General features: G+C 40.6%; 1 protein-coding gene across 1 annotated transcript; it reads right to left on the bottom strand.

Annotated features, from left to right (window-relative positions):
* Window positions 1–7,403: 7,403 nt before the first annotated feature.
* LOC6556732 (glutamate receptor 1) lies at window positions 7,404–20,313 on the bottom strand. The gene is made up of 14 exons (XM_001984101.3): window positions 19,888–20,313; window positions 18,468–18,620; window positions 17,862–17,989; window positions 15,249–15,378; window positions 11,305–11,558; window positions 10,901–11,077; window positions 10,546–10,782; window positions 9,582–9,951; window positions 9,420–9,514; window positions 9,166–9,333; window positions 8,636–9,091; window positions 8,268–8,512; window positions 7,803–8,193; window positions 7,404–7,732 (listed from the first exon to the last, which is right to left on the bottom strand). Exons 1-14 carry the CDS (start codon window positions 20,030–20,032, stop codon window positions 7,697–7,699), a joined length of 2,985 nt encoding a protein of 994 aa, XP_001984137.1. The 5' UTR covers window positions 20,033–20,313; the 3' UTR covers window positions 7,404–7,696.
* Between the last annotated feature and the right edge of the window lie 401 nt (window positions 20,314–20,714).

The following is a 20,714-nucleotide window of genomic DNA, read 5'->3' as shown; positions in this document are numbered from 1 at the left end:
AAAATTGCAGCAATGAAACTTGCACTGAAATGCATTGAGGCGCAGACACACAAAAGCCAACGCGGCGTATGCGCAATTATTTAAAAATGACGCCAGGGAGACGTTGGCAGCGTATCTGTGCACGGCTGTGGAAATGCTCTGCCAATGGCAAGCAAACATAATTGAAATTTGCTGTAATATCAGCTAGTTGACTGTAGATATAAGTGAGATCTAAATTATTCGAATAAATAAAGAGTTATTCCTGAATCTTGAGCAGTATTAATTCAGTGCACAGTTAGCAAAAAGTTCTGTATTTGTCAAATGACAAAATCATAAAATTAATGTGCTGAAGCCAACTTAAAATATTAATGAGATTTTTGAGCTTCTTAATCATCTGCTTTGTCAAGATATTGCCGACATTCTACAATATATATTTATTTAGATATAAACTAGAACTGATTAATTTTATTTGCAATTCTCATCAGGCTTAAGGCTTTTGTGCGCATTTTAAGCACTTTGCATGGACTGTTCCATAATTTCTGACAATCACCAAGTGTTGCAGGCAGCTGATGTGCTTGGCATGATGATTGCCATTGGAATTGGGGGCATAAAGAGAATTGTTTGCCATGTGCAAATCTTTTGTGTTGGCATTAAATCTTTGCCTATCCTCTCCACAAAACCACCCCTCCCGCCCACTCACAGACTCTCGCTCTGCCTGCACGGCAGCTGCTATCTCGCTCGCACATCCGAGCGTTGCCTTTTAATTTGTTTCATATTGCAGCGTTTTGTTTAAACGCAGCGCTTTGTTCGAATATTGTTGCTGTTGCTGTTGCTGTTATTGTCGTTGCGGTTGTCGTTATTATTGTTGATACCAGCGTGCTGTCGTGTTGCATTTTATGAAAATTCAATTGGTTTCGTTGTCGTCAACCAAAACAAAGCGAAACAAAGACGAACATGAAACGAAACGAAACGATACGAAACGAAACAAAACAAAGCTCGTATTCGCTTTTCACATTCGCATCCGCATCCGCATTCGCATTCGCATTTGCTTTCGCGCTCGAGTCTGCATATTTGGTTAAAATCTTTGCGTTTCACTGTTTGCCATTTCAATTATGTGCATCGCGGCGTATGAACAATGTTATAATGAAATGGGCACACAAGTACCGTCACCCGACGCACACCCCCAAAATTTGCAACAACAATAATAAGAACAACGGCAGCAGTAAAGGAGCAGAAGAGGCCATACGCATAAATATTGCGAGAAATGGTCATTGAAATTGTTGGAGCGGCTGCTGGTGCAGTTGGCCGGACTTGTTGGACTTGTTGGAGTTGTTGAAGTTGACTCGGTTTTTCAGTTTCATGAATTGGATTCTGTTTCGGTTATTTAAAGGGCCGTTTTCTCGTTTAGCGCGAACAACGGGCGACAACAACAACAACAGCAACAAGCAAAAGGACGACGAGGCCGAGGACGAGGACGAGGACGAGGACGAGGACACAGGCTGGGGCGAGGACAAACGAGGCAGTTTGGTTGCAGCTGTTTCTGCATAGTGTTAAAACTTCATGCATATTTATGGAGTCATTCATATTAAAAACGTTGAACATAAAACGCGTTTAAACGCTTCGCAACAGTCCAATAGCTGTTAAAACACATAAGAGTAATCGCTTGCATCGCAATTGCAGTCATCCAATTTAATATTTGCAGAGCCTATTAATCATTTAAGTACTGAGCACAAGCTAATCAAATTTATATTCATCTATCAATTCTTTTGTTCGGCATTCAAATCCGATCCGACAGTTTCTCATATGTCGGATTTCAACTGCCAACTAATTCATTTTAGTTTTTAGCCCCCTCCTTCCGGCTGTTGCCTCTGTTCCCTGGTCAGCTGTTTAATAGGGCTTATTTTGTAAAAGTTGCCTTTGGCAATTTATAAAGTTTATTACAACTTGGGCGTAGTTCTATCTCAAACACCCAACTCTGCGCACCCCTTCACCGTCCGTTCCTCCCCCAATTTCAATCCGCATTCACCATTAGCAGCCACTTTTCAATGCGGTTAGCTGGCAAACAAAGCGTTGCACATTTGCGCAGATAAAGTTCTCACTCAATACCAGAGCGATGCGGTGGATGATCTCTGCCTGCAAATAGTTAAAAATATGTAAAAGTACTTTACTTTACTTTCTTTTTACTTTTACAGAATATTCTACACCTTTTTTACATTATGAGACACCTATCAAATATTGAGTTTTGATTGAAATTTCGGTTCTTCTGTTCCTTATCCAAAGAAGTGGCTGGGGACTTGGCTTACATGCCAAAAAAATATGATGCTTAAATAAAATAAATAAAATTGGACTACTGTAGCAGTGGTAAATACCCTACGGCATCCTTGTTATCCTTGTTAGAGTATTTTGTGTTCGTCAGTCGAAAAGTTACTATTCTTTCTTAGTTTTTTTTTTATATTTTATTTGCGAAAAAGTTCAGGCGAAATGCACAACAAAAGTTGACCATAGAAAACTGCACACATAGTCAAAGTTAATTGCGTATGTGGTTGTGTGCGCTCGCGCGAGTGTGTGTGTTTGTGTGTGTGTGTGTGTCTGAAAACTAAACTTTTTATTTAGGTAAGTTTATGTGTAGAGAACATTAAACACGACCCCAAAGCGACTCCGTCTCGCTCGTAATAATTAAACACACATTTTATGCTGCTAATGAAAAATTAGATGTTTACATTTAATTTCCTATTTACTTAGCACCCCATTTGCAGAAACCCTTCATTTCTGGTGCTCATCAAAAAATGTGTGTGTGTGTGTGTTTGTGTGTGACGTTGTAGTATAGTTTTCAGAGTTATGCAAAATCTACAAAATTCTATCATTAAAGTGCAATTAAATGGGGCAGATTTGGAAGTTTACGTGAAATTGGAATTTTTCTCATTTCTTGGCAATCAACTTTGCTGCATTGCTCTAAGCGATATTTTGGTTTTGATTTGTTGATTTTCCGCAAAGCTTTATATAACATGCATACATTGTTTGGCATTTTATGTAGGCCAAGTCTAAGCCGCTTATGTATGCAAAAGTCTGCAGATTACAAATTGTTGAACTAACTACAACCTGCACAGTACCCTTTCCCTGTTGTGCCGAACTTAGTTGTAATTTATTGGCTTGATAAAAAGCAATGAAGAAATTGCAATAACTGCATCCAATAAAGTCAAGACAAGGCAAATTTGACTATGCAAAAATATCATAAAATCATTGGAAAATTGTGAAAATTGAAAAACCTTACATATACTAGTAAAAACTTTTATTGACACAAACGCACTCAATGGGGGGCCATGACATTTATCATTTACATTGATTGCCCAATAGTGTTGTGGGTAGGGAGTAGTGTACAGAAAAGTCTATGAGCAGCGAATCCAGAGATGTTATTTGTAATTTATGAAGACATTGCCTTGAAAATATATTCGACTATATACAAATGTATATGTTGTATGTATGTATATGCACAGGCACAGATACATCTAGCATGCTGTAAGCCAGGTAATGGCAGTTGGTAGTAAGTTTCAGCAACATTTATGGCGAATTGTACGCAACGATGCATGAATTTCATTTTGTGTGAGTGTGTGTGCTGCAAAAATGTGGAGCAGTGACGCCAATTTCCCCTACTTCTCACCCTGTCCCCGCCGCATCAAACAGAAAAGTATTAAAAATGGCTCTTCAAAGTGCTGCCTACATGTGGGCAAATGTTTGCGGTTACATTGGGTGGATTTGATATGTCAGGGGTTGCCTTGGGTTGTATTGGGCTGGGTTCGCTAACTGTGGATTACATTTATGTGGTTGCAATCGGCAAACATACACACATACACACGCATACACACATGCAGATATGTTTGTACATGTGTATAAAAAGTGTTCACAAATTGTTACACATTGCCATCTGCTGCGCTTGAGGGCATTCAATGTGTGCTCCTTTTTTGCTGAAATATTGCATACATATATTATTTGTTTTTGGTTGCCTAACTTCCTTTTAATATAATTTTTTCCGTTTAATTAATATGCCAATTTGACAAGTTAGCAAATAGAAAAGCGCAAACAAGTTTGTAACTAATTGAAACTGTCAAAATCCTGGTCGACTAATTAAGGGCATCAAGCAAAAGCATAATATAAAAAATCAATAAATATTAATTATTATCGTAGTAATACAAATAATAATAATAAAGCCATTGAAAGAAAACCATCGCAAACAATTACTGTTCACATGCGAGCCCCATGTGCCGAAATACATTCACAGCACAGCAAATCCCAATGCTTAATTACTTTTAGTTGCATGTTTTGTCATATTTCATAACGAAAAACAATTAAAAAGTACATATAAATGGATTGTTTTGACTGCATAGTTTACCAAACAAACGCAGGCATTACGTATAAATCTCCTGCGAAAGCTTTTCTCCATATCCACATTTACAACATCTATTTATATATACACATATTTCTATATTTATAATACATATATGCAGATGACTTTTTGTACCTGTTTGGAATTATTAAGCTGCAACTTAGCACTTTTCGAATAATGAAATTATAGTATTGTATTTTTTGGTTGTTTTTTTTATTTTTTATGTGAGTCCTATGATAAGTCTATGATAAAAGTTTTTGGTAAGGTTCTACCGACCGCAATGGGTGTCAACTTATCAAAAACTTTCACGTTCGTCATTTGCAAATATTATGAGATTTCGTGCGACCCAAACTCTTGAATTTGTTAAGAGTGTTGAACATGCATATGGGTAGCATCATATTTTTTATTGCAAATGCGTGGCCCACACGCTGACACGCTCCAAAGCAAACCAAACTCGACTCCAACCCTCTCCCCCCACCCTACCATATTCCCTTTAGTGACAACTCCATGGCTACGCCCCCCATTGCTCCACTTGATCTGTGTGTCATTTTGCACGAGTTAAACACACACACGCACACACAAAAATGAAAAAAAAAGAAAAAAAAGGGGAAAGAATGGAGAATCCGCTGTGATTTTTGGCCATTACCAGGGAGCGACGCTTATCTCTGGCAACAAAGCATGGAACACACATGGAATTCGCATGGAATACACATGGTACTACATATGAAGCCATATCTATGCACATATCGCACGACAGAGATCTGCGACACACATTCATTTCTCAAACGCATTCCTCATGCTCTCTCGCGTTAGCTAGCTCCCGGCATCCCAGCAACTGTCACCCAACTCTAACTTCAGTTCCTGCTGCTGCTCCTGCTGCTGCTGCTGCTGCTGCTGCGATGACTACGAGTTTTGTGTTCGCTTTCATTTTTGGTCCTGCGAAAGTTTCTACCACATACGCCATATTACGCAAAATGCAAAGCATGGCGGATTGACAAAATAAATAAATATGAAAATTTACGGCAAAAGTTTTTTGTATTTTGGCAGTTCACTTAAAACTGTTTTGAGTGAGGGGGAATTGTGTGTGCTGGGCAACAACGGCTTGAACTTTTGATGCTGCTGCCGCTGCTGCTGCTGCTGCTTCTGCTGTTTCACAATTTATTGAAAAATCGATTTTTAAGCATTAAATGTGCCCCAGCAAAAAGTCAGCCTGCTTACAGTCCCACAAATCCTGCGGCTTTTCAGCAAATCAACACGGCTTGAAACACCCGTTGCCTCAAGCCAGAAGCCAAGAAGCCGAGGCAGAAGCAGCAGCAGCAGCGGAACCTCCTTTCAACCTCTAACCCTCAATCTGCATCAGTAGCTCGCAACTCAACGCGTGACTCTGTCGAACTTTGCTGTCCCAAAGAACAAAAAAAAAGAAAAAACCGAATGAAAAAAAAACATAGCCATCCCAAGTATAAAACCCAAGAAAAAAAAGTAAAAATTTATGCAAAGCGCTGCGAGTTACTTTAAGTAAAGCCAAAGCTGCTGCTAGTTTTTCACAACGCTCGAGAATGGGCCAAAAATTGAGACTCGTAAGCTGAGGTTGCTACTTGTTAAGGGTTAAAGGTGAAACTTTGAGTTTGTCTAAGGTTACCAAAGTGCCAGAGCGTGATGTATAAGTATTGTAGAACGAGCCAGTGCGAATAAGATAAGTTTTTTGTTGCCTGTTCTATGGAACGTTTGGGGGCTGTGGAGAAGCAGGCGATTTGTCGTCTATTCGCAAAAGCTGTCAGCGAATTTGTGCATTACTTGGAAGGGTGTCTCAGAACTCTTTTGAGTAACTTAAAACTGCGAGAAGCACGATTAGTGCAGTTAGAAACTTAAACATTTTTTTAAGAGACAAGATTCAAGTTGAAAATTCAATAACCAATATTTTATTATTTTTGTTTGTTTTCTGTTCATTATTATATATAAAGAAACATTTATTTCATGATCTGCCATTTTACTTGTATTAGTTGAATATTTATTATTATTTATTTGTCTAGCTTTTTAAATTATTGCGTCAATATACCATTTTTATTAAATAATCCTTTGTAAAACGCTTAAGCTCTTTAATAGTCCAATCATTTTCAACTCGATATTTGACCAAAATTTTGTAAACAATGCAATCAATTAGCGCTTGAATTAATCACTGAAATATTCAACATCAACAGCCATTTAATTAAATTTGACCGCAGAAATTGCATAACAAATTATCCAAAAAAATGAGGGTCAACAAAAAACCAGAAATTAAAAGCAAAAATTGTTTGGAAAATAACATGTTCGATTAAACCATCGATATTAAATCTGGCTAATTCTTACAAAAGCTGATTTGCAGCAACTCGATGCAGTAACAGATAATTTGCAAGGCATTCAAGTGAAACATGAAATTCAATTCCAATTGCAATTAAATTGATATCCATTATCTAATTGAATGCACAAAACCTCAAAAGTTAGCGTCCAGACAGATTGATAAGAATTGAAACGAGTACATTTCGCTGTCCATTACTTTTAGTAATTTGTATTAATTGGTCTCAATTACAAATTCCAACTAGGCGCAAATAAAAAATGGTAGAAAGTGGGAATTGAGGTGGGCAAGCTGGGTTAACCTGAGTAGCGTGAGCTGTGTTGACGTGTTTGTGTTAACTTGGCGCACATGCATAATTTAGAGGTTTTCTCTGCGCCCAGTCATGAAACGCCACACCCCCCGCACCCATCCTCCTTTTCAGCAGAATGATGGCGCGTGCAATCCGTGTGCGACGCTAAACGCAAAGTTTACATTGAAAGCCGCTTAGGTTGTGCAGCAGTCGCCGTGGCTGCTTTGTTAAAACTTTAAGTCAGCTAAGCGGCTTACATACCACACAATCACACACTCGCACACACACCCACACAGAGAGAGAGGCCAGCAGACACACGCACAGGTGCGCACATTTTGTGTGCCTCATGCGCCACATGGGGCAAAAATAAGTGTATTTTCCTCCATCCTTCACATATAAAATATACTCAGTGTGTTCGCATCTCTGCTTAAAATGTATGCTTTATTATTTGGAATAATTTTCACTTAAGCCCTAATTACAGCTAATTTTCATTATTATTAAGTATTACATGCAATCCCATTTTGTATACATTTATCAAAAATACAAATAATTATGCTGTACAGTTTTAGAACGCCGCCTGCATTGCCACCAACTCTGCCCCTTCGTCCTGCTCGCTTCTCCTCATTTGATTGCCAGCGTCGTTTAGTTAAGTTTTTCGAATGCGTCTCGCTTCTAAGTAATACTATGTACAAGTTAAATTTGGGGCTTCAGTCCCTTACATGCTGTACTGATAGCGCACATTGGAGGCCAGCTATTTGAAGATAAAGGAATAAAGTGTTAGGATTCCATTTTGTGATTGCCGAAAGGCTTGTTTCACGCACCTCGACGCCCACAAGGCGCTCGTCGTAATCGCTGCCGGCCTGCATGGCCAGCTTGGCCTGGGACTGCATGATGGCATCCGATAGTGAATCCCGCTGATATGTAGAGGAGCCCAACATGCCGCCAGCATTGCCATTCGCCGGCACCTTCAGCTGTGAATTTTTGCTGCGACAAAAGAACTCCAGGATGGCCACGATGACGGAGAGCAGCAGACCACCAATCAATATATAATAGATGCCCGCCACATTGCTAAGTGAGAGCTCATTGGGTGTGGCGGTCTCCTGGCTATCCAAATTGGGATTACATTCGGTTTGATCAAACCACCATTTGTTGCGCAGCTTGAGCAGCTCGCCGTTCTCCTTGAGTGACAGCACCGCCAAGTTGAGACGGTTTCTAAATAACGCACAGGGAGCATAAAGTGATAAGGTACTCTCAGTACAGTAAAAGCAGCTGCATCAATCAATTACCTAAGCGGCGAACCAATTGGCGTGGCTATGCCAAAACCCTTGGTATCGATATTGCGACCCACTTTCATGGTATCACACGGCGCCCGCGCGTTAACATATTCATTCTTCGGTGACTCCACAAGCAGCGCATACTTGCCCTTGGAGGTGCGCACTCGTCGGATGCCCTCGTCGTAGGTGTGCACGGACAGATGCGGATTGGCATTCATGTACTCCCACATTTTGCTATGCAAACCAATCTTTGAGCGCTGTGGGACAAGCAATTGATTGAAATTCAATATGTAAACAATTTTTTCAAATTAAATGTAATTTAAACGAAAATAGGCATTTCAACATATAAATATTTAATATTTATTTAGATAGCCACTCACATGAAAGAAATCCCATGTGGAGCCGTGCAGCAAAGTGCCATATTGAACATCGGTTTGCATGGCGAGATCCTCGGGCGATTTAATGGGCGCCACCATGCGCTCCACGGTAAGAAAGGCAGCCAAATTGGCTGTATAGGATGATATCAATATGATGGTAAAGAACCACCAGACGGCGGCTGCAATACGTCCGGCTACCGATGGTGGTGTCATATCGCAGCCCTGCTGCATAAATGCTGCCAGCGAATACCAAAATGAGTTGAGTAAACTGAATTCATTGGGGGCCAATGCCTGTTGCTCCTGTGGCTCAGTCATCGGTGCACCACCAATAATGCCCGGTGGCTGCTGGGAATTCGCATCACCAGCATTACGACGCACAATGCGCCACTCGTGTGGCGGCAATCGGGTGACAAAGTAGAGCACAATGCTTACGCCCACATAGCTAAAGATGACGCTCATCTGCACAACAAAAAAGAGGCGGAATACTAGCAAGAGTTGTTTTTTCTTAAGAAAAGTCCTTTTCTTTGACCTACCCAAATCTCCTGTGAGAGCGGATTGAGAAAACTGAAAACACCTGGAGTTTGTTTCACCGGCTTTTTGATCATTATACTTATGCCCAGCGACATAAAAGGCTTGGTAAAATCTATGACACGCTCCCGTTCCGCTGTAATCGTCATGGCTGCAATTGCAATGTCTGCCTCCTGGTTAAGCCACACCCATCCCGAATGACAAAGAAGCAGTTTACAAAATGTTGTGAGGCTTGTGTGTGTGTGTGTGTTTCTCTCACCTTACGTAACAGTTCACCCACCATGCCATCCCATCCACCTGGGGCAAACTGATTCTCGGCACCATAGCTGCCATCCTGCACCAGACGCAGCTCAACTGGCAAGAAAATGCAAAAGGATAACTGCATGCATTGACTTATCCAGATTGAGAACAGGAAACTCACTTTTGATTCCCAGCCGGGTGGCAATCAGCTCAGCCAGATCCTTGCAGTATCCCTCAAAGCGTTCGTTGCCAACCAGCTGCTGGCCGTAGCCAGCCTTATGCATTAGATATGGCTCCTCCAGTACACTTGTCACAATGTACGTGTGATTGCGTGTATAATCCCCATTGCTGGCGACCGACGAGCGCGAATTGCTGCTATGGCTATAGCCGCCACGTTGTCCATGGAACGGCAGAAAGCCAGTATCATCACGCCACTCGGCCACCTGTTGCAGGGTGCTGTTCACGGACATTTCGACCACCTGCAAGGTGTAGTTGACACGCCGGCCATCATCATCAAAGCGCACAGCACCCGTTAATCCATCGATTTCCACCTACAAAGCAAATGTGAACAGTGAGATTAGCATTGGGAATTGGGAATCACTGTGAAAACCAAAAAAAAAAACAAATAAAATAAAACGAGAATCAAGATTTTCAACTAACTGGAGAGTGGGAGAAAATCGCTGCAATCTACACGGGAAAATTGAATTAAGCATTCGCAGCATTGAAAGGATGTTTCTCCTTTTCCTATGTTGCAGTAAAATTTGTTTTTAATTTTTATAGATAAATATTTGCAATTTTCAACTTTCTGAAGTTTATTCGTGCAGACACCTTCTTTCGAAGTAAAAGTTTTGCCAATATATACTTAGAGTTTGTTGTTTCTTTTTCTTTTTCCTATTAAGTGCTTAAACTCGGGATAAGAAAGGTAGTATAAGTTGAGAGAATTGGTGCAGGATGTTTACTTGTTGTGATAAAAAACACCTATCAATATCTATAGTTGCTTCTCACTCGTCTCGATATTAATGATTTAAAATAAATTGTTTTCATTGCAATGTTTTTAAAGAATTCAACAATTTTTGCCTGCAAAAGAATTTCATCAACATTTTTGTGCCTGCACAGCAAAATATATGTATATATATTTATCTTACCTTGCGCAGAACTCGGGATATTTTTTCTCCCTGCTCCCAAGGCGTCACCCAGCCCTTGGATGTATTGCAGTCCAGCAATGCGCTGGACTCGTTCAATGCACCGGAGGCACCAGAGCCGCCCGCATGACTACGTCGCTGCAGGTGATTGGCACGGAACTGATCTGGTTTCTTGCGCAGAATGCGATTGAAGGCCTCGACAAGCACAAATACCGCATCGTACATGAGCGCTGCTTGTGCCTGCAAATAGTAGGAGATGAAGTGGGGAGCAAATATGAAGGTGCGTTAAATCGACTAGCTACACAGTTGTATTAACCAAACAAAAAAATCAGAAGCGTTGGCTCGGGTGAAAATTTACCGAAATGGCTGGCAGGTTGCCACCTCCCGCTGTGTTGGGAACACTTGCTGGCTCCAATCGCTTCCGGCTGTCGTGAAAATCACGCAATGCTCGCCGATTAGTGTCCACAATACGAAAGCCGGTGATGTTGATGGCTCCAAACTCCACCACATCGCTGGGCCAATGGTTATCCATGACCTACGCACAAAAACGTAAAAAAAACACACACATTACCAAAAAATAAAACTCAGCGAGGGAGAGAAAGGATAACAAAGCCCAGCGGATGCTGGCAATAATTGCTTATTAAAGGCGCGCAGCGGGAAACGGAAAACGGAAAGTTGTGAAGTTGGTAGGGTGGTGGATAGGTGGGCAAGGGAGTGAAGGAGGAGGAGCCGGAGTCGGATATTTTGGTATTTTGCACTCACCAGGCCGCTGAGCAGGTAATGATAGGTGCGCCTGCCGAGCTTTACATCCCGCACATGCTGTATGATGATCTCTTTGGCCATTTCCGCCGGGCAGTCGAGCACGATGCGCTTTTTGCTGAACCGCCCCAAATCCTCCATCGTGTGCAAAAATTCAATGGCCATCGTTACGTTGGCGATGCGTTTGACCATTTGCACACGAAATGTTTCATTTCCGGGCTTCAGTTCTTGATAGATTTGCTGCAAGCGCAGTAAGCCTACGAACAAAAAAAAAAAAATAGGGAGGCGGGGGCGCAAACGAGAGAAATACACAACAAAAAAAAACATGCCAACAAACAGCGCCCGATGGCGTACGAGTATTATTGAGTGCCATATAAGCCATATATATGTTGCATACTCTGGTCTGCCTGTGCGCCTGTATGTGTGTGTGTGTGTGAGGGGATATGAGGATGGCAATCAAAAGTAAAACGCCAGATAAACGCGATTTAAGAGATGAACTCAACTGTTGCCGGCCAACAACAAAAATAACAATCTGCATGAAGAACGAGACATGTTCAAAAGAACTATTGGAAAAACGAGTTTATGTTGTGAAGACTACAACTTTTGTGAGATAAGCTTACGATAAGCTCATGATAAGCTTATGAGATTCAGTGATTAACAACTTAACTTTCTCAATCCATTAATAAATTAATGTAAAACTTTAATAACTAATTAAAAGCAGCTATATTCTTAACTTATAAAAATCCATCTCTCCGCGATGCTACTTTAGCCAACCAAGTACTTCTCCCATTCTGCCAGAATCTAGTATTTATTAAATCCAATGTATCAAATACCCATAAAAAATAACTTGAATCAGTGCGTGAGCAAACCATATTATTTATGTTGTGAAACTGTTGCATGTGAATTGGATTTCACAGACTTTGAATATGGATTTGATGATTTTGGCCAAGTTGCCGGAAAAGTGAACCAACACACTATAAAATGTTTATTTATCTCTTATCGCTATTTGTTATTGTTCCATATTGTTTGGTATATTTTCTTTTTTTTTCTGTTCGACAGGGGTGGTGATTGCAGTAGCTTTGTCTGCTTATGAATACTTTATATACCCATTCAGTCACTCAGTCACACTCAATCACTACCTCAATCTCTCATTCCCAGGCCGCAAAAAAACATTTTCACACGCCATTTGTTGCACGTCGTTGTTGTCACAGATGCTCATGTTGCTGTTGCCGTTTTTGTTGTTACTGCTGTTGCTGATGTTGGTGCTGTTGTTATTGTCATTGATTTCTGGCTGCATGATTTGTTGGCATTGGCCACAAAACAACAACAACAACAAGATCAACAACAATAACGTCTACACTCACTCAGACCAAAGAGGAAACGGAAGTGCACAGACAATTGAAGTACTTTTTTTGTGGCACGCTGGTAACATTTCAATAATAAAATTGGGTGCGTGCTGCTGTTTGTTCAGCCATTTGGTTGGTTGCCGTTCTCTTCTTGTTTGTCTTTTTCTGTTTGTGTGTGCGATGATGTTTTATTGAATGCTTCCTATGTAGTCGCGTATTGCTTTTTCTGCAACTTTTGTATTCATGAATGCGCCAAAAAATATGCTACCAATTTGTCGCCGTGTGCGATGTTCGTTTACCGACCAAATGGCAACAACAAAAAAAGGGAGGAAAACAACCGAAAAAGGAGAAAAACAACAATAACAAGAACGATTGGAGATAACAGCGTTCCGGGTCTAGTAAAGAACAAAGCAATAACAACAAACTGCTGACAGAGGCATTAAAATATAAAGTCTCGCTATGGTGCCTTTCGTTAACAATGTAAACGAAGCCTGGCAACGTGTATTGAGCTGAAGTCGGCCAAAAATGCCAAAACACCACAACAATAACAACAATACGAACAATAACAGCAGCAGCCAACAGCAACCAGCAGTGGCAGGCAGCAGCAACTGTGACATGGCCCAAGCTGCTGCTACTGCTGCTCCTGCTCCTGCTGCTGCTACTACTGCTGCTGCTGCTGCTACTGCTGCTGTTGGTGTCGCTGGTGCGGTATTTCCGTTTCCTCTGCCGTTTGCCAGCGGCAACAATGTCGGCCTACTTTTCGGCAAACAGCACAAATATTAAAAAACGGCCAAAAATTGTTCAAGCACCAGTCTGCAGGCAGCAGGCAAAAAAAAAAAGACGACCAAGCGCTGCCAGCAGTTGCATAAAGTCATAAATTTTATTTCACACAGAGTCATTAACACATGACACACACACACACTCTCACACATATGTACACACAATGGAAGCAGTGCCATAACGACAGCCTGTGAACTCATTACAAAAGGCGCAAAAAGGCGTCGCCGTATGGAAATATGCTCAAATAATACACGCAGAAATCACTGCGACAACGTATACGTAATATCATCTGAAATTTTTACCCAACTGGAAGTCGTTCGTTCAACTGTGTGCCATTGTGTGGGTAAAAAGAATACGAATGTGTATTATCCGTGTCTATCTGCGTGTGTGTGTGTGTGTGTGTGTGTGTGTATGTGTCTGTGTGCCTGATGTCTTCATCTTTGGCCGTAATTGCTGTCGTCGTCGTCGTCGTCGTATTCGACATCGCACGTAGACTGCAGGAAATTGCTTTGAAATAAATTTCAATACAATAACAAGAAGCAACAGAATAAGCAGGCACCAGGCAGCCTACGACGACAACAACAGCAACAACAACAACAACAACATTATGTGGCATGTATGTATGTATGTAGCATGTAGCCAAGATTCAACCATATGTGTACAGTCCGTCTGCTCCTCTCCATGTCTACTTGTCCCTGCTCAAGCAGCCCTTCTAAGAACTTGAGAGCACTCAAGTCACAGAATGCCTGTCTGTCTCGCTGTCCCTCAGTCTGTTTGCGCGTCCTTTTACTTTTACTTTTAGCAGGAAGGCGCGGCCTCTTTGTGCCGCTTATTTAATTACATATTAGCAAAAAAAAAAAAAAAAAAAAAAAGCCAAAATGGGAAGAAAACGTTGCAGAAAACCGTAAGAAAAAGAAGAGGCTGATGAAGAAGTCCTGTTAAGTGGCACAAGCACAAGCATATTATAGACATGTGTTTGATGTTTGATTTCTGTTTACATTACGCCGTTTGAGGTGCAGTGAGAGCGAGAGATGGAGATTCTGAGAAGAATCATAAGAAGTTCAGACAATTTGCTTCTATTTGGTATTCTTTTAAGTGCGCTCTTACTAATTCTATAAATTTTTCTGCCTTGTCAGACTTAATTTGCAATTCGTTGAATGCTTAACATTAAGTAAATTGCATCAAAAAGCCCTTTTTTGTTATAAAAAGCACTCATTTAATAGAATAGTAATTTTTAAACCCATCTACTTGTTTTTTCTCGCATAATTGAATAAATAAATTGTAATGGCATTTAACCTTCGTTCCACTCGAAATGAATTTTCATGTTAGCGTTCAATAATGAAAAATTGAAATTTTATAAATTTATAGTTGCAATGTTATTCAATTAAAATATGTTTTTCATGCAGGTAAATTGAAACTCAATTATGAACTATATGTATACAAATGCCCTGGCAAACATATTCCGTTAATAGTTGTAATTTTTCCATACGACTCTGTTCCAAACACTTTTGCTTAATAAACGAAATAATCTCAAATAATTGACATTGGTTTGTTACAGCCCTCGTTACGTTAGCTTCGCTGTGACACAACTACAACAACAAAATGTCAGACTACTAAAAAAAAAAACACACACACACACACACAATAACAATAAAAACAACAAGAGGAATGAGCTGAGGCCCCATTTGTTTAGCGCTAACGAAAGCGAAAATGAAATGAAATCAAAATACACGCAGTAAACAATGGGATAATGTGGCGCACATTTAGAGCCGCTACCCATGCAACTCGAACCCCCCTTTTTGGATTATCTCTCATACTCACCATCATGCGAATCGTATAGATAAATAATGCTTTGCCAGCCGTAGTAGTGTATGGTATCAATAATTGCCTGATGATAATCCGGACGCATGCTGATTGCAAAATCCAACAGGCCCGATGACGGGGTAAGCACCTAGAAGTATGCAAAACAAAGCGATCCATGAGTGGAACAACAGCTCTCAGTTCGCTAAGCATTAAGACCGAGCGGGGAGTGTCTTCGTGTCTGTGTGTATGTGTGTGTGTGTGTGTGCGTATGTGTCAGCCCACCACCCTTTGAATCTAACAATGTAATGTGTACGCTACATGAAGCAATAATAAAATGAAACGCGTTTCCGCTTTAACGCTGCCAGGCAGAGCTTGGAGAGACGAGCGGTGGCTGACTGACAGGCGGGAGTGTGGGTGGTGGGGGTGAAGAACATATAAGCCCTGTCTTTTGCCTGGCAGCCAAGTAAGTTAGTACGAGTATATGCACGATATGTATATGGTACAACAAGAGATATGTACACAGAGACCCGTTTCCGTTTAGCTCTATAAATACGGACACACACACACACACACGCACACACACAGCCTGAAGGCGCACGCAAATGCGCAGTCTGTCGTTTGTGTGTGTGTGTGTGTGTGTGTGAAAGAGAGAGAGAGCTGTTGTTGTTACTGCTGCTTGCCGACGCCATATCTTGATTTATAGTGATTGAAATAAAAGAGGCCAAGAGCGCATCATAAATTTTTTTTGTGCGCTCACTGCTGGGTGGTGCGGTGGTGCAGAGATGGGGGGAGAGAGAGACAGAGACAGAGAGAGCTGTGTGGTGGAGCGCACATTGGGGGCGCTTGTTTGGCATTGTCTTCCGGCTGCGGCTCTCCAGCTTGGGTCTCTTTGGCTTTTTGTTTTGTGAAGTGGCAGGCACAGTGACAACAACAGTGCCGCAACAACAAGCGACTTGTTGTTGGTAGTAAATTTTCTTCAAATTACAATTATTATGATTTGTGCTTTGCTTTTGATTTAGTGCAGTCGTCTGCCAGCCACAACAACAACAGCTTTCTCTGTGTGTGTGTGTGTGCTTATGGCCACTTTATGCGATGGCTTCATTTTTATAAACTCCAGCTATGAGTTTTTGTTCTTGTGTTTGTGTGTTTGTCCCCACTTGGCTGTCCCCAGCAGCAAGCAAGCAAAACTGCAGCTTGATGTTTAAATTAGAAATGTTAACCCACTAACCACCACCTTTGCACACCCCATAAACTATAGCTTAAGCTGTTAAGTGAACTGTATGAAAAGTTATGGCTAAGAAAATATATATATATATATATGTATATATATATATACTATTCTATACTATATGTCGAATGTGATGCACTTCAAATCTAATGGCTTAATGCAAACCTTTTCAATTGACAGTAGAGTGAAAAGTGTTTCATGTTTTTGTTGCGCTTGTCAGTCACATTTCCTATTTTACTCTATGTTTGTAAACACTGTCATTCAAAATATAACAAGCTTTTGACCTGAATTAAATGGTTTGAAATTTCACAGTCTGCTGCCAAAAACACAAAAATGTGTCGACAGAAAAGAGTTGTTCTATCTGTTGTCGGGGCGAAATGAAACTAGTTTTGATATTTGCATTTGGATATGCGTTTGCCATTAAGCTGCCATTCTACAGAGTTGCCAGAATAATTGCATTGGGCTGCTACTCTGATTACTGTTAGTCGGCATATCAAACTCTTTTATTTTAAATATGTAAATTCAATGTTGCAATAAAATAAAAAATAATTGGAAGAACACTTAACAACTGCTTTGTCGAAAATTGTCTCAACTGATAAAGGAAGCAAAGCATTCCGAAAGTTTGACCTTTTTTCAGAAATGTTCGCACTGTTGCCATTTAATCATATGTTCATTGCATTCGCTCATGTTCATTTCAGATATGCAATTGTCAATCGAAACTTTTCTACATAATATTTTCCAGTAGATTAGTCGACTCTTGGTCAGTTAGTTCATTAGCTGTTTTGGTTAGACCAGGTCACCCTGCATGATTTCAGTTTTGTTCGTCAAACTTTTGTTGTACATTCCGCTTGCCTGACATTTGCTGAAATATTTGTTAATTGACTTTTCGACCATATAAATAACACAAAACATTCTTAGGCAAATCTGTTTTATTATTAAAATTTATTTTGCATATCTACAGAGTTTCGCAAGGGCTGATGAAGAGCTTTAATTATAATTTCTCCTACTCACGACAGCATTCCACACACAACAAATACGCATTCCACATATTCGCTTTGTTCCGTTACGATCTTTGCCCTTTTTTCCAGACCCTCTGGCAACTTCATTACTCGTCAACACGCACACACACACACACACACACACACACACACACAGAGACATACATATACTTATACGTGAGTGTGTGTGTCTATGTGCGCGTTACTTAGTTTATTGACTCTTCTCTGTGCCAGGCTCACAGTAGCATGACTCTCTGGCTGACTGGCAACAAACCACATCAAATGTAAATAACTGCACACAAAATCAATTACGTATGACATTCTTTTTTATTGTGGTGTGCTGCGATGTACTGTAGTGTGTGGGGTGGGTGGTTGGGTTTTTGGGATGGGTCTTTTGTAACTTACCTTTTCCGGAAACCAGGGCGTCACGAATGGCATTTGGAACGTATTCGAATAGGAGTGCAATGTGTCAAAGGAGTCCGGCGATACGGCGCCCAGCATTGAGTAGACTCCGCGCGAGAATTGATTGCAAACTGCAGGTTAAAGCAATAAATTTCGTTTTTGGCAACGTGAGAGAAACGACCAGAAAAGAGACGGGAAAGAACGCGGCAACAAGGCAACAGTTACAGTAGTCTTTGGGTATTGGGGTAGGTTGCCCAAGGGGATGAATTTATATATGTGTCAGTGTGTGTGTGCTTGTGTGTGTATGTCTATGTGTATGAGCAGTGTCTAGGTCGTGATGCAAATGAATGTGCACAATTAAAGTGCTGCTGGGATAGGGGATGGTGGCATTGGGAGTAAGCTGGTGCAATTTTCAATAAAAATGCGCATAATTAATGTGGACAAGTGGATGGTTTTTTTTTTTTATTTATTTACAGGAGGGAAGGGGTTAAGAGAGACAGGCAACTGTTGAGTGATTTCACTTTATTGTAATTGTTATATTTTGTTGTGTGGCAGAGTATAGGGTACGTGTGGGCTATGGATTGGGCTGATGGGCGTGGCAACACCTACTCAAGCGCGATAATTTAAATGCATCCGCCGTATTGATGACATCAACGTAAGCCTGCAACTCGAAACGCCGTGCGCTGACATTCAGATTGTGATTGAGCATTGCATATTTAAAGGCTGATTGCACATCGTCCGTGCCCTGCTCGAAGATGGCGCCTGTGAGAATAGAAATAGCGAGAGGCAGTTAGAGAGAGAGAGAGAGAGAGAGAGAGGGAGAGGGAGACAGTGAGTGTGTTAGGCCATCTACAATATATTTTTGCTTCATTAAATATTTAGGCGGCTTTTGACACAGTCCTCTTAATATTAAACGAAAGCGCACTGAATAAATATTTACAGAAATGATAGTATGGCCCACAAGGACACTCATACATATGCTAACACACAAACACAAACCCACACACACACATACACACAGTCACTCTAATGCCGAGCGAAGTGTTGATGCAGCAATTTTGCTCGCTGCGCTTTTGCACGGCTGACAGCAGGCAGCTGGCAGCTGACAACAAGCAATCGTCCTGCAACAGGAGCAGGTGAATGGCTTCGTGTGCTAAAGCCAAAGCCAGTCAGCATGACTGTCACATTAGCACAGCGAACTGGAGTATGCATCCAAGCACACACACACACACACACAAACCAACACACATTGGCACAAAATGACTGCAGGCACTGTGACTAAAGCGCCACAGCATAATAAAAAAATAAAGCAGCTGAACACAATTTCGTGAAATTCGTAAAAAAAAATAAAGAAAACAACACCAAATTGTATTGTATATGTTCCTGTCGGCTATTTCGCCACAATTTCAATTATTTTTCTGGCAATGCAGATGCAAATTAGTTAAATTGAAAAATTGATTGGAATCCATATACATTTTTAAAATGAAAGTATAATTTAAAAAATACATGTGCTAATTATAAAAATCATATTGTGTTATAATTAATGTGCAAATATTTAAACAAGGCACAAAGCAATCTACTTTTAAAGTTATCATTTTAATAAATTTAAATATTTTAAAATTATTAGCCAAATTAAAAGAGAAGAGCAAAATCATAAATCTTGGCGGAAAGGAAGCCAATAAAGGAAAAACACAATTTGGATGCCAATAATTATTTGGCTTCCGAAACTTTTGCTATAAGTGCACTCCAATTTTATGATTTGCATTTTTGAAATGAATCCTACTTGTAAACTGAAAAGGATTGTAGGAACACATTCCATACAAATAGACATACACACGCCTGGATGAATTCACAGAAATACAATCACACCCATAACCATTGCCATTACACATTGTAGCACAATTTTGGCGACAACTGCAGCAGAGTCCTTTTCGTCCTGATGCCGCTTGCATTTTGCATTTTGCTTGCTTGCTTAGCTGCTGGTTGCTGGTTGCTTGAGTGTGCCTTGGGCGTTGCTTTTGATACTCACCTAATGGTATTTTCTCGGTTAACGATGCAGATTGTTGTTGCTGCAACTGCTGTTGCTGCTGCTGAGCTGCGCTAAATTCCAAGCAGCAAATGCTGGCAGCGCACATTAAATGTAAATATGCCAAGAATTTTAGCCTCGAATGCATTTTGTATTGCTATTTGTTATTTGCTATTTGCCGCTGTTGCTCTTGCTACAAATACGTTGAGAATTTGCCACTTGTAAATTTTTCTTGTTGTTGTTGTTTGTTTTTTTTTTTTTTGTCACTATGCGTTTTTCTTTTCGGGTATTTGTGAGATCAATTTGTTGCAACTACCGGAATTACTTGTTGTTCATTGTTGCACCGAATTTATTGCCTACTTTTGAGCGCGCGTTTCGATTAGCTAAAAGTTGACTCTTTGTCATTTATTGCTTGACTTAATTTAATTTTTATAATAATTTATAATTAGTTGATACGATGAGCATTTTTTTAATTATGTATTTATTGATGTGCTATTTGTATGCTTATTGGTTAATTTTAACACTTAACTAAATGCCGTAGTAATTTAATTTGAGTAAGTCTAGCTATGTTGTTGGAGTAGTCCCACCAAGTAAGTTGCTTATAGGCGCACTTTAAGTCTTGAGCACGCTTGACTTTAACTAAAAGCACACGCTACCCTCAACCCTCAACCCTCGAGCGAGTCATTCGATGCCCTCACTCACTCACTCACTCACTCGCACACTCACTCGCACACCACACCACACCACACCACAATAGAGCAGACCAGCCTCAGGTCGCACACACACGCACACGCAGGAGGAGAAACAGGAGCTGCTCTGCAGTTCACTTC

Source organism: Drosophila grimshawi, unplaced genomic scaffold (assembly GCF_018153295.1).
Source record: "Drosophila grimshawi isolate 15287-2541.00 unplaced genomic scaffold, ASM1815329v1 contig_44, whole genome shotgun sequence".
In the NCBI taxonomy this organism is placed as follows: domain Eukaryota; kingdom Metazoa; phylum Arthropoda; class Insecta; order Diptera; family Drosophilidae; genus Drosophila; species Drosophila grimshawi.
The sequence above is the reverse complement of the archived record's forward strand: the minus strand, read 5'-3'. Positions and strand labels throughout refer to the sequence as shown.